Here is a 14,026-nt window from a genome sequence, read left to right on the forward strand (position 1 = left end):
ATCCAAAATTTCATCTTTAAATTGCAATCCTCATAATTCCCATAATCCTGGTGTGTCAAGGGTGGGCCCAGGTGGAGGTAATTGGATCATGGGGGCAGTTTCTCCCATGCTGTTCTCGTGATAGTGAGTTTCCTGAGATCTGATGGTTTCATAAGTATTTGGTAGTTCCTCCTGCATTCATTCTCCTTCCTGCTGTATTGTGAAGGAGGTGCCTTGATGTCCCTTTGACTTCTGCCATGTTGGTAAATTTTCTGAGGCGTCCCCAGCCATGCTGAACTGCGAGTCAATTAAACCTCTTTCCTTTATAAATTACGCAGACTCAGGCAGTTCTTTATAGCAGTATGAAAACAGACTATACAACATCCAACATTAATTCATGCTAAGGAAAAAGTAAAGCCCAGTAAGGGAACAGAGGTGTGTAGGTGAGTGTTATTTTAGATACTATGATCAGTTATTACCTTGGCTGCCAAGGCTATTTTTCTTCTTCTTTATCTTATTCATTTATTTAACATATATAGATGAAATCTATGTGTCAACACTGTTCTAAATCTTAGAAATGAATAACAGAGAGATAATGCTCTCTCCCTTAAAGGATGTGTTGATTACTGAAGGAAGATGAATGTAAGTGTTTGTATATATACACACACTATTATGTATACATATAGACATTGTGATGTGACACAATCACACATTCATACACAGAAAATTACATTATTATCCAAAGGCTTCTGATAGAACTTCATCAGTAGACAGTATTCTAAATGTCAGTTATTCTAATAGGACCGCAAATATCCATGACTTGTGTTGCTGGTAGTTTCTCTCAGATGAGAATTTACTTATTGGCTAGTGTGTGTGAACCAATTAATCAGCTAGTAATAAACTATAGTGGAATTTCAGTATCTGCCTTTCAGGAGAGCTTTGTTATTCTCTACCTCCTTTATGTATCACAATTATAATGTGGGACTTTATTTTATTTTATTTTTAGTTTTTTTAAAGAGAAATAACTCTTTAAAAGAGAGTCAGTTGCTAGTATTGATAATCAAAGAAGAGAAATTGAAGAGGTCTAAAGACATAATGGTTACTAAATATAATGGTCTAGATGGCTCATGTCATTTCCTTTTCAGTTTTATATGCCACATTTTATGGAGTCAATAATTTGCCATGTGCGCATTAAAGGTTGTGAATAAGGAGGGTCCGTGGAATAGAAGTGGCACAATGTGCTCCGGAGACAGAGATACTGTTTTCTTGGCAAAGGCTTTGTTGAGGGTGAGTGCCTTGAGCTAAATCTTGGACAATGATGAGGATTTGCCAGGTAAATGGGTTTGGGAAAGAACTAATCACACAGGATAGCATGAGCAAAAGAACAGTTGATTAAAATGTTTCTGGATTTAAATGATTATAAGTCCTTCTCTCTGGCTAAAGATATATAGATTGGGTACAGAAGGGGAGAAGACAGATTGAAAGAGTGCCTCTAAGAAGGAAAGTTTCTAAGATAGTCTAGACATCTTGGTCTCTGCGGATTGTTGTTTAGAAGGAAATAAGAAAGGCAATAGGAAGATGAATTAGGAAGATAGTACAATAATCTGGTAAAAGGAAGAGTTGGATTGCTATTTTTACCCAGGGAACATGCAGTGTTTTGCATGCAGGCATAGGGAAATTTTATCCACAGTATCCATTTATTGACTTTGTACAATTAAAGATGAAGGGGCAAGGAGGCTGCAACGGAAGTTAGAATTCTAAGCTTATTGAGAAAAGATCCTGTGGGTCTGCTGTGTACCAGAAACTGTGTTGCTTAATTTTCATATGTAATCTCTAATTCCAAAACTTTGTGGGGAAGTTATTATACCCACGTCTGTTGCTAGGAAAAATAAGTTTCAGAGAAATTAAATGTATTGCTTCAGATTCCCTAGCCAGAGTTGGGATTCTCACTCAGGTCTGACTTGGTCTAAAACTGTTATTTGCTGCCCTATACCACATTGCAGCAGATAGACATGGAAAGGATTAGGAGAAAATGAAGCAATTCCATAATTCTCAAAGTCAGTCTCCAGTTCCTTTCAGTTGTAATAAATTAAAGCAGTAAAGGAATAATACAACATAATTGAACAAAGATACCTTTACTATCACCGTTATATTATAAAGAGAAAACCCAATGCATTTCCTTTGAATACTTGTTTTCATTGATTTATTTGTTCCTTTCTTACGCCTGCGTGCTTCCGTATAATTAGAGATGAATTTGTAGTAGAAGACAGTTATCATGAAACCTACTCATCCTTGTAATGATTAATAGGGAGCAGAGGTGAAAAGGCTCCATGCTTTTAGTCAAAATGGATTTTCTAGTATATTACCAAGTCAGAACACATGAGAAAAGAACACTCTGTCATATCATGTTTAAATTTTAAAGGAGTCATTATTTTTCTTGGGAAATGTAAAAATTTCTTAAAACTATGATTTGTTTGTTTTTATTTCTGAAATCATGACATATATTAATACAGATTATGAATTGGTATGATTTCAGGTTTGATCAGGTTGCCTACTAGTGAGCCAGTAAGAGTGAGAAATTGTTTGATGTTGGTCAAAGTTAGGAAGATTATGTGACTGCAGAGCCTGCAGTAGAGTGGGGAGAACAATGTCAAACAGGAGAAATGGATGGCTAACTACTGAATTCTAGAAGAGTGTTAAAAACTTGGAGGCCTTCTAGTCTCAGAAGAGAATAACAAGGAAGGAAAAGTGATAATTGGGAATCCATGATGCCAAATATTATCAGTAGAGATACCATGCTTCACTGGCCCTTTCTTAGCCATAGCTATGAAGCTACATATAACCCCCTACCTAAATCGTCCTCCTTTAGTCACTCTTTATGATATCATTTTAAATTTTATTTTAACACATTTACCACAATTAGAAATTACCTTGTTTATGAATCTCTTTACTCGTCTATTTGTTTACATGTTGTTTTCTAGCTTGCCCACTAAATATAAACATTGTGTGGTCAGAAATCCTGTTTGTGTTGATCAACTCCTTATGTTTATTGCTTAGAATAATGTATGCCACAAAGGATGCAACTCTTGCAAATACATAGTTGTTGAGTAATTTAGCAAATGGCGACCCTATTTGTGATGATCCAAGTATCAGTTAATATTACCATGAGTCTATATTTGTAAACTGCTTAAAACAGATCCTTGAATATGGTAAGTACTATAAATAAATTTGTTAACTAAATGAATACTGTACTTTCTTAAACTAAATTAAAATAATTTCTGGTGAATAAGAAAAGACAGGCATTTGACTGTATGACTAAAATAATCAGGACATTTATTAATGGTTAATACCTTATAAAAGAACTTCTAGCTATAAGTGGATTTGTTCACTTTATAGGGAACTTCAGGGAAATTAAATCTTTGGCCTTAACTGAATCCCTGTCTTAAAATTAATTCACAATCCAAGGAGGGAAATGCAAAATAATTGCCCTTCCCTTATATTTCATGACATTCTGTACTTCTTATGAGAGGGCAGTGAATTATAATTGGCTATTTACTTGTCACCGATGCTTCATTGGAGTGCATGCTTCATGAGAACAAGCTAAAACATCTGTCTTTTCACTTGTCACTGTTGTGTCGTGAGAATACCAACCAGTGGCTGACAGAGGGTAGGTGCCCGCAAAATGTTTAATGAAAGAACGTGTTAATTTGGGGTGGAAAGAGGTGTCAAGACAGTTTTGGAAACTTCCTGAATCGTCACATAAAAATAGATGGAGCAGCTTGACAGATAGCAAGACCAAAACCCATGGTCAGGATTTAAAACAAAAATCAGGATAGATTTTCTCTCACAAACCTGAAAACAAAAGTGAATGGGAGCAAACCACTAGTAACCACAAGACTTGCATGCTATTGGTGTTTGAAAAAACAAGACAGGGAGAAGCAACAAGACATCAGACAGATCTGACAAGGGGAGAACCCCGAACAGCCCACACAAGTGCAGGGCAGATCATGGTGAGCCAATGTGAGAATAAAAGCTGACCCACCAGGACTCCCTTCTGGGACAGGAACCCACTGTAAGGATAAACTGCTGTGAATAAAATCAAAATTGATCAAGAAAGCAACAATAGAAACAATACAGAAAGAGAAAGACCAGATAAAAGTAAGAAGAGAACAGAACCTGAAAATCTCAGAGAGATACCGTATTTTTGCCATTATATGAAATAAGAGAACAGATTTTGTGAAATTAGAAAAGTTATGTGAACACACATATGAACAAGAGAAAGGTATTGAGGTCAAATCTTATACAAAGTAACTTAAAAGGAGAAAATGATCAGAAAAAGGGGCAGACCATTATTCATGTGGGCAATGCAAGAATTTCTGAAGGTGCTTAAGAAACAGAACAACAACAAAAATATTTGTATCCTACTGTTTCAAAATGAGCTAGAAAACATTAAGAAATGATATAAAATGTAAAAGGGCATCACAAATCATGATAAGAAAAACTCAGCAATGAGGTGACAAAACTAGGAAAGAATTAGAATGATAATCTATTTTGGAAATGAAGGCTAAACTAGAAGGAACACAAGATTGAATAAACACAAGTAATACCTTAAGATAAGTTGAAGATTAAAAAAGGCAATTTCTTTTAAATAAAAAATATAAACAGGACTTGAGATAAAACTACAAATGCTGAAAATAGGCAAAGCAAACATCCTCATATTCTCAGATCATTATCTGAGAATATTTACCCAAAATGAAAATTAGCTAGTTATTTTTCAGGAAAATTGTACTTTAAAGAAAAAAATCTTTTGAGCATCTCAGCTAAAATAATATTATATTTATAAGGAAAAGTAAAATAGATGATGAATAGTCATGGAAACTCTTCCATAAGACATGTCATTCCCCAAAGCCAGCTGTAAAACCTGAAGATAATACTCTAACTTCCCTAAACCTTTCTGTGTAATAACTGGCCATAAAGAAATTATCTGACCTACCTTGTTTGAGGATAAGTCACTAGATCTCCATTCCAGAGAGGGCCCTGCCCCACATGCAGAGAAAAGAAGGGTACGCAGAGAGACCAAGAAGAATCTAAACAGGCAGGCCTTGCTGGGTTTCCTCATTTAGCCTGTTGTCAGCACTAGATTGCACCTTTTGCCCAATCATACTTATACACAGCTGTCCATATTTTGTTGAGCCTAGGCATAAAAATAGATAGTTTTTCTCCTGAATCTTTGGGTCTTTGTTCTGAATACTCCCATGTCACATAGAAATATGATCAAATAAATTTATATGCCTTTTGTCCTATTCATTTACCTTTTCTCAGTGATTTTTAAGTAACCTTCAGAGGGCAAAGAGGAAAATGTCTCTTGACCCCTGTAAGTATGTAATGACTAAAATGTCTGATTACATAGATGTCAAGCAACTATAAAAATCAGAGCCAAAAGGAGATCACCTATGTAAAATCATTTTAACTGCTTTTAAAATTCATAATTGGTGGGTTTAATATTATTACCATGAGACTAATGTTTATGTAATGTAAGATAATCAAATCATTAATTTATATTTAGTTCTATCATTTCCTTTGTCCTTTCCTCACTCTGCTGACAGAAAATGGCCTGGAAATAAAGACCAACTCATCGAAGCTGAACATCCTTAGTGCCCAGATTTTGGTCTTAAAACATAATTTATGATTATAGAAATGAACAAACAAGTATTCTTGAAGGACAGACCTGGAAAATCTTAATATACCAGATAGCAAGTAACTTATCAAAGATTATAAAGCTAGTGTTAAAATAATTCACAAGACAACTTAATTTAGTGAAGCTTACATAGGCCAAAGATGGGACAATTAGAGCTTCAATAAAGATGAAAAGAATACGATGGCTTACTGTCAAATATGAATAAATGCATGAATTTATAATAACATTAAAAAGGAAAAAGTGATTGACTGTATTTTAATGATGGTAGAGAGCAAATTCATAATCTTGAAAGCCATAGTCTTGAAAAGGCAAGAAGTATTTATCCTATATATCTTTATGGACTTACGAACTTTATGAACAGCTTAACAAAATGTTAGATGAAGGAAAACATTTCTTTATGGGATTATGTCAAGTATTGAATGAAAATGAAAGATTAGAATGAGAATATCACCATTTTGCAAACCTCATCCGTACTCATTAAGTACCAGTGGCTTTTAGCATCACAAAAGAGCAAAACCCAAATATCTTGTAGCTCCTGGTGAAAAAACACAATGTTATTTATATTCTTGCCAAAAGGATAGCACCTGAGTCTGATTAAGCCTCTGCATCCAGTTACCAATTTGCAGCTGAACAAAGGAATATTGAATTGCACCATGAATTTGCAGTCATCAAATTCTGGAATATGGGATACTAATAATTAAATGGCCTGGGTTTTGTAAAATGTAAAAAACAAGCAAAAGAAAGTGATGGGGGATAATCCTGCATAGTAGAAACAAATGAAAAGATGTATCAGTTTAAAAGTTTAAAATAAAATAAAATAAAATTAGACAAGTCTAGGGAAGCACCCTCGAACAAAACCTTCAAATAATACAAAGAAATAATTACTATATTAGTTACTTTTGGAGGGATGGGACTGTCATTGTGATGGGGAACATGTAAAGCCTTCTAACATGACTGGAAAAATATTTTATCTTATAATAATTTGCTAAGATCTTTAGTGGGTTTGTGTGGTTTTTCTATAACTTGTGTTTTGTTTTACAATAAAGAGGTCAGAAAATTACTATTTCATGAGAGTTTATGCAACTTAATCGCACAATATCTGAAACGACCTAGCAATGTGAAACAAATAATGCAGAAGCATCTCAGATCATTTACTGTCATATGATGCTGCTCTCAAAACTGATGGTTTCCAGCATTTCTTTGGTAAATTGTATCTCCCAGGTATTGACAAAGGGCAGAGACAGTCACTTATTATGACTATGTATTCCTCTATTTAATGCCATGTTTTGGTAATATTTTTCACTAGCAAAAAGTGTAATGAGTAGTAGCTATTTCTAAATCTTAGGTGTTTTAAGTAAAAAGTAGGAGGTGGAATAGTTTTATCACATGAAGGGTATAACCTGTAGTTGCAAAGTGAGATGGTTTTTCTCATTTCATACAAGTTAAATTGCATTTACACATTTCCTAATTCTCAACATTGCAATACTGGACCTCTTGACTTCAGCAGACTTAAAAGAAATACTGGGGATGAAGGTCCTTGAGTTCTTATTAAACTTCCAAGAAGTAAAAGCAGAATTAATCTATGCCCTGATAAGGCTGAACAGAACTTTAGTTGGTCTTAATTAAATCTTGTCTCTCTCTGTTCCTTTTTGTTTGTTTTATTTTGCTTTTGGGTAATACTAGATAAAACAAAGTATAATGCTTATTATTTTTAAGAACTTCTTTATAGTAAGTAATAAGAATATAGGGGTAGACTAATTTTATTCAGCAACTAATACTATATTTCTTAATATTCTGAGTTATCTCTATGTCTGTATCTTGCGATCTTTATGACAAGTCTCTCAAGAAATTGTTATAATCACCCCCATTTTGCAGATGTCATAACAGTTCAATTCGTTGTGATTTGGTGATTTGCTCAGGAACACTCTCAAAAAATAAGTGATATAGCTGAAGTTTCAGCTAAAGCGTCTGCCTCCAGATCCTGTATTAATTCTTCCAAATAGGACACGGAAGGACAGTTTCCAGCATCCTTTCCCTGTATTTACTTTAGATATTACCATCTTGAAAATTCTAGATCTCATTAAAATGCTAAGGAAAAGGGGAACTCTCTTCTTCTAATCAGTTAGAAAAGAGATTGGGATTTAATAGATAAACACATTCCCCTAGAGTTAGTTTCTTTAATGTCCTTTAATCATTCATTGAGATCACAATAATTTTCAGGCACCAGCATCCAAGTATGGTATTCTTCAATCTAATTGTTATTATGCAATTAAGTCTATTGGGGCAAGTACAAGAATGATGGCAGTAGAAAAGGAGGTTAAGAAATAAGTAAATTATTCAAAAGAATGGAGCCAATTTAGTAAGCCTTTATTGTTGCACTACTTTATTTTCCAGTGTAAAAAAACATGCCATAATCCTGATCACTTCCTTAGGATCAATGTTTTTGCCTCTGCTCTCGTGGCACTCAGTCTGTTGGAGAACAAGTAGGGTCAGACTTCATACAGGAAGGATTTTTGCCCTCACTTGGTGCTAAGGACAAATAAACAATCAACTATGCAAATATCACAGACAAGGGGAACTGTTATCTACACATATACTAATTACTCAAGTATTTACTATAACAGCAAGGCACCAGCAGGCTAATTGGGTATTGTTTTGGGCATACTTGAATTTTTGGATAAATTTAATCATTCCATTTCTAAACCTCCTTACTCTCTTCTTTTAAATAACCTTTATTCATTTTCTCTACCCAGAAATATCTAAGCAAAATAGAGGCTTAAGTAGAATGATGGGCAAAATAGAAGGAAGGGGAGAAGAGGTTGAGAACAATGTTCTCCAATTTAAAGTTATTGTTGAACACATATTGTACACAGGTGACCCACTGTACACATGGACTTGTGTGCATTTTTTTCTTAGAAGATTTAAGTGCTGGAATCCACCATTTACTCAGTTCTTAATATTCCTAATTATTCTAAATTAACATCAGAGGCCGAAAGAGTGCATTTCCATTCTATCTCTCCAATTCCCATCCAGTACCTATCTTTGCTTCTTTCCAGTCAGCTCATATTTCAGTTATAATGACTTGTTTAGTAGACCATTCTATACTAAAAAAATTTATTTGATTTGGAAATTCTGGCCAGTGTGTTTTTTTCCCTTGAAATAAGTGAATAGAACTGGATTAAGAGAAATCTTTTTTGAAAATAATGATGAAAACAAGAGTTTAACAACACAAAACTAGAAATGCAGAGGTTAAAACTTGCCAGTGATAGCAGCTTGGCATTAATAACTCTGTGTGTGCATGTGTGTGTATATGTGTGTTATTGTATTATTTATGGAAGGTAGAGTCTTTCTATTTCTGCCAGGTAATCATGTTTCTCCAGTGGGCTCTGAGGTGCTTCTGACCTCTCTTCCTGCTGTAGGTGTTAGAGGACTACGGGGGAGCATTCTGTGGCTTGGGCAGAAATTTCTCTCAAGAGCTGTGCTTTCTCCATGAGAATTTCAGATTCTCACAGTAATCTAATTCACAAACACCTAAATACTTCCGACATTTGTAAGTCATTGTTGAAAATGCAGATAAATTCTAAATTGGAAAGAAATACATTATAATTTAAAAGTTCTGAATCAAAAATTTAATTTGCCCTTTAAAAATATGGAAGTGAAAACACAAAGAAGGCTCTCAGACAGACTCTGGGGAAAGCTCAAAGACTTCCACTTTGGTTTACTTTACACTGAATAATTTTAAATGACATTTGAATATATTATGAAAAGATATAGTAGTACAGATGTGCCAGAGTGCCCAACTCAAAGAACTCTGACAAGACTTGCAAACCAGTGAGTCTAGTTTGGCTTCTTTTATCATTCACATGCAATTAAAAGCACAGAAGAAGTCTCAGAATCAGTAGAAACTTTGCTGTATGACCATTCATGAGGTATTAGGTTGGTGCAAAAGTAACTGTAGTTACACTCTGCAAAAAGAATATATATATATAATATATATAATTTTTATTTTATTTTATTATTATTATTATTTTTTATTTTTATTTTTTTTGAGACAGAGTCTCCCTCTGTCACCCAGGCTGGAGTGCAATGGCACAATCTCGGCTGACTGCAACCTCAGCCTCCCGAGTAGCTGGGATTACAGGCATGTACCACACCTGGGTAATTTTTTGTATCTCTGGTAGATATGGGGTTTCACCATGTTGGCCAGGCTGGTCTTGAACTCAAGACCTCATAATTTGCCCACCCCAGCCTTCCAAAGGGCTGGGACTGTGGGTGTGAGCCACTTTAAGGGCAAAAACCATGATTTTTGTGGAATATTTTGTACCAATCTAAAATAATAAGAATTTAGTCCCAAGAGGAAGAACAAGCAACTGGTCTTATGTTGCAGAAAGTGCTGAAGCTAATAAGTAGCTAATTTAGGCTTCTGATTCAGGGGAAAAAAACTAAAGGAACAAAATATTAATTTTAATAAATATACTACATCCATATGTTGCAATCAAAAATCATCAATTTTATAAAACAATTCTAATTTACATTCCCACTAACAGTGTAAAAGCTTTTCTACGTCTCTACAACCTTGCCAGTATCTATTGTTTCTTGACTTTTTAATAATTGCCATTCTGATTTATGTGAGATGGTCTCTCACTGTGGTTTTGATTTGCATTTCTCTAATGATCAGTGATGCTGAACTTTTTTTCATATGTTTGTTTGCTGAATAAATGTCTTCTTTAGAAAGATGTCTGTTCATAGCCTTTGCCCACTTTTTGATGGGATTATTTTTTTCTTATAAATTTGTTTAAGTTCCTTGTAAATTCTGGAAATTAGTTCAACCATTGTGGAAGACAGTATGGCAATTCCTCAAAGATCCAGAATCAGAAATATCATTTGATCCAGCCATCCCATTACTGGGTATATACCCAAAGGATATATAGAATACAGTATATTCTACTGTAAAGACACATGCACATGTATGTTTATTACAGCACTATTTACAATAGCAAAGTCATGGAAACAGCCCAAATGCCCATCAATGGTAGACTGGATAAAGAAAATGTGGTACATATACACCATGGAGTACTAGGCAACCATAACAAGGAATGAGATCATGTCCTTTGCAGGGACATGGGTGAAACTGGAAGCCATCACTCTCAGCAAATTAACACAGGAACAGGAAACCAAACACCACATGTTCTCACTCACAACTGAGAGTTGAACAATGAGAACACATGGACACAGGGAGGTGAACATCACATACCAGGACCCGTTGGGGGGTGAGGGGTGAGCAGAGGGAACTTAGAGGATGGGTTACTAGGTGTAGCAAACCACCATTGCATACATATACCTATGTAACTTGCAAGTTTCGCACATATATCCTGGAGTTTAAAGTAAAATTAAAAATAAATAAATAAATAAATAAATAACACTAATAAGAGACAGGTTGTCCAATGCCACAGAAAAGGAGAAAAATTCACTGGCAAGGATATAATTTCATAGATATATTTGAATGAGAAAAAGAAATTAGAGAACAGAATAATCTCAATCCCTTATATACATGAAAAGTTTTATTGTTCACACTAAAGAGAATGTTAAAACACCTAAACTAATCTGTTACCCCTTCTGTAAAAAAAACATTATCAGGTGATGATCATAGGTCATTACTATCATTTTTATATGAAGTATAAAACACCACTAGCACAGCAGATGGAGCTCAATAACTGCCAAGCCAATCGCTGCAGCCATGATTTGGTGTAGCCATTGGGAAGTGGGTTGTCCTGGAGCTTGGGCTGAGACTTTCTCAAGGGTTTTTCGACCAAGTGACCATATTGACACTAGGCTGCCATAGGTGGCTTCAAAGTCTAGGAGAGTCTTTCTAATGATATCTTGGGCTTTTGATTCACATCAAATGTGAGCATTTCCTACTATGAGCAAGTGTAAATACTTCACCATATCCTAGGATTAGAGGATCTTTAACACATGTGAATTTATAAGTGTGTTTGATATGTATCACAGGTGTGCCAGCTCTACTTCTGGGATTCACTCTTTGGTAGATCAATAAATAATGGAAAAATGATAAGATGATAGTAATGATTGTGACAACGATTTTAAAAAGGTCAGAATGTTGGTTTATATGTATACATCTAGATAGAAACAGTAAACATATACTTGTATACATAATTCATTCATTATGTCTACTCAAATTGGTCTTGTGTACTGTAATGCCATTGCCGTGGTTGTTTCTAAGACTGTCAGAATTTTGAAGATGGCTATAATTGTTGGTATTACCAAATGACGCTATCAGCAAGACTGTAGGAGTGTGTTCAAGTGCATGCCTTCAACGTTCTTTTGCTTCCTTAATTTCTGAGTCATACCTAGCAAATGGTTGTGAAGTCTTATGTGGAGAACTGTTGCGTTTTGTCGGTGAATATGTGATTGATTGCAGAAGAGCACTTATTTCAGTGGCTGTTGGTGAGAGAAGATAAAATTCTACCCAAGATAATTGATATGAATCTTCCTGAATCTAACATTCCAGAAATGGAAAGTGGAGGCTTTCATCAAGAGGTTCAATGAGTCTTCCTCTCTGACTTAAGTTAATGCCACCTTCTTCTCTCTCTCTGTTTATTCCTAGAATGCAGGCTCAACAGTACCAGCAGCAGCGTCGAAAATTTGCAGCTGTCTTCTTGGCATTCATTTTCATACTGGCAGCTGTGGATAATGCTGAAGCAGGGAAGAAAGAGAAACCAGGTAAGCAGTAGGGTCCTGAAGGCAAGAGGCTTCATTGACTAATGTCCATCTAGCCCAATTACCTGCTTTTCCTTCCTCTTTCTTACTCTGTCTCCCTCCCTTTCTATTCCTCTATTCCTTCCGTCTTCCCTTTTTTCTAATTATTTAGAGGAGCTTAAGAAATATCCTGTCTTATTTTTCTCCCATTGTAAGTCCTGGATTATATAATGATGATGATCATTAATATAATGATCAAATTAGCAGCTACTGTGTACAGAACACTGACGAGCAGTCAGGTGCTTTACTTATCTCTATTCCTCAAGAAATGCACTCCAACTTGTTTTTCTCCTTACTCTCAGATTTACAGAGGAGGAAGCGAAGTCACAGAGAAGATAAAGCACTTTCTGTATGCCACTCCCAAAGTCATAAGCAGGCTGTGGAACTGGGAGTCTGTTTAAATCTGTGATCCACCATATTTGTATGATGTCATTCCTTCCACAAGACAGAGAAAGTAATAGTAACTTGCATTGAAATGGCTCATTTGACAACTGTTTTTTCTTTCTTTCTTTTTTTTTTTTTGAGATGGAGTCTCGCTCTATTGCCAGGCTGGAGTGCAGTGGCACGATCTCAACTCACTGCAATCTCTGATTCCCGTGTTCAAGCAATTCTTCTTCCACAGCCTACTGAGTAGCTGGGATTAAAGACATGCACCACCACGCCCGGCTAATGTTTTTGTTATTTTGAGTAGAAGTGGGGTTTCACCATGTTGGTCAGGCTGGACTTGAACTCCTGTCCTCGTTATCTGCCCGCCTCAGCCTACCAAAGTGCTGGGATTACAGGTGTGAGCCACCACGCCTGGCCGACAACTGTTATTTTTAATAGAGTATTTTGTCAATTTTTAGGCTTAACTATTTTTTACCATTTCTTCTTTTATAGAAATGTTTGCTTCTAAAAGGAGATGCCACTAAGTCACTTAACACAGTCTCTGGCACATAGTAAGAGAGAATTAAATTAATATTAGTTTTAGCTCTTTTCTCAGTTTTCTTTCTCTTCTCTTGATCATTCATTGATTCAATCATTTGGTTAATATCTATCATGTTTCTTTTATTCACTAGACAATAAGGATAGAGATAAAAAGCATAGATCCTGCAATTAAGGTGTTCAGGAATGAACTTGGTTATATCTAGAAGTTAAGGAGTTTTCTGTGTGTTGATTAGGTTTTCTTCCTTTCATTCAGAAAAAAAAGTGAAGAAGTCTGACTGTGGAGAATGGCAGTGGAGTGTGTGTGTGCCCACCAGTGGAGACTGTGGGCTGGGCACGCGGGAGGGCACTCGGACTGGAGCTGAGTGCAAACAAACCATGAAGACCCAGAGATGTAAGATCCCCTGCAACTGGAAAAAGCAATTTGGAGGTAAGCCTCAAGCCACTGAGTTAATCTCCTACTCTGAGATAATTGTCAAATGTTTCCACCAATCTTTTTAAGGTTGAGTTTTTGTTTTAAATAACTTTATCTTATCAGACACAAAGTAACCAGACATCTTTCCCAACCCCAGGGTTTCTCAGCTTTGGCACTGGTGCCATTTCAGGCCAGGCAATTCTTTGTTGTAGAGGCTGTCTTGTGGATTTTAG

General features: G+C 35.6%; 1 protein-coding gene across 2 annotated transcripts in view; it reads left to right on the plus strand.

Moving 5' to 3' along the window:
- The window catches only part of PTN (pleiotrophin), a 114,721-nt gene that overhangs the window by 76,311 nt on the left and 24,384 nt on the right, over positions 1 to 14,026 (plus strand). For both annotated transcript variants that reach the window (XM_012465708.3, XM_012465710.3), the window contains exons 2-3: positions 12,303 to 12,418; positions 13,635 to 13,808. In XM_012465708.3, coding sequence (XP_012321131.1) covers positions 12,304 to 12,418; positions 13,635 to 13,808 — 289 coding nt within the window. In that variant the 5' untranslated portion in view covers position 12,303. The remainder of the gene's footprint in view (positions 1 to 12,302; positions 12,419 to 13,634; positions 13,809 to 14,026) is intronic.

This window comes from Aotus nancymaae, unplaced genomic scaffold, assembly GCF_030222135.1.
Source record: "Aotus nancymaae isolate 86718 unplaced genomic scaffold, 86718_ANA_hifiasm-v0.15.2.pri h1tg000002l, whole genome shotgun sequence".
Taxonomy (NCBI): Eukaryota; Metazoa; Chordata; class Mammalia; order Primates; family Aotidae; genus Aotus; species Aotus nancymaae.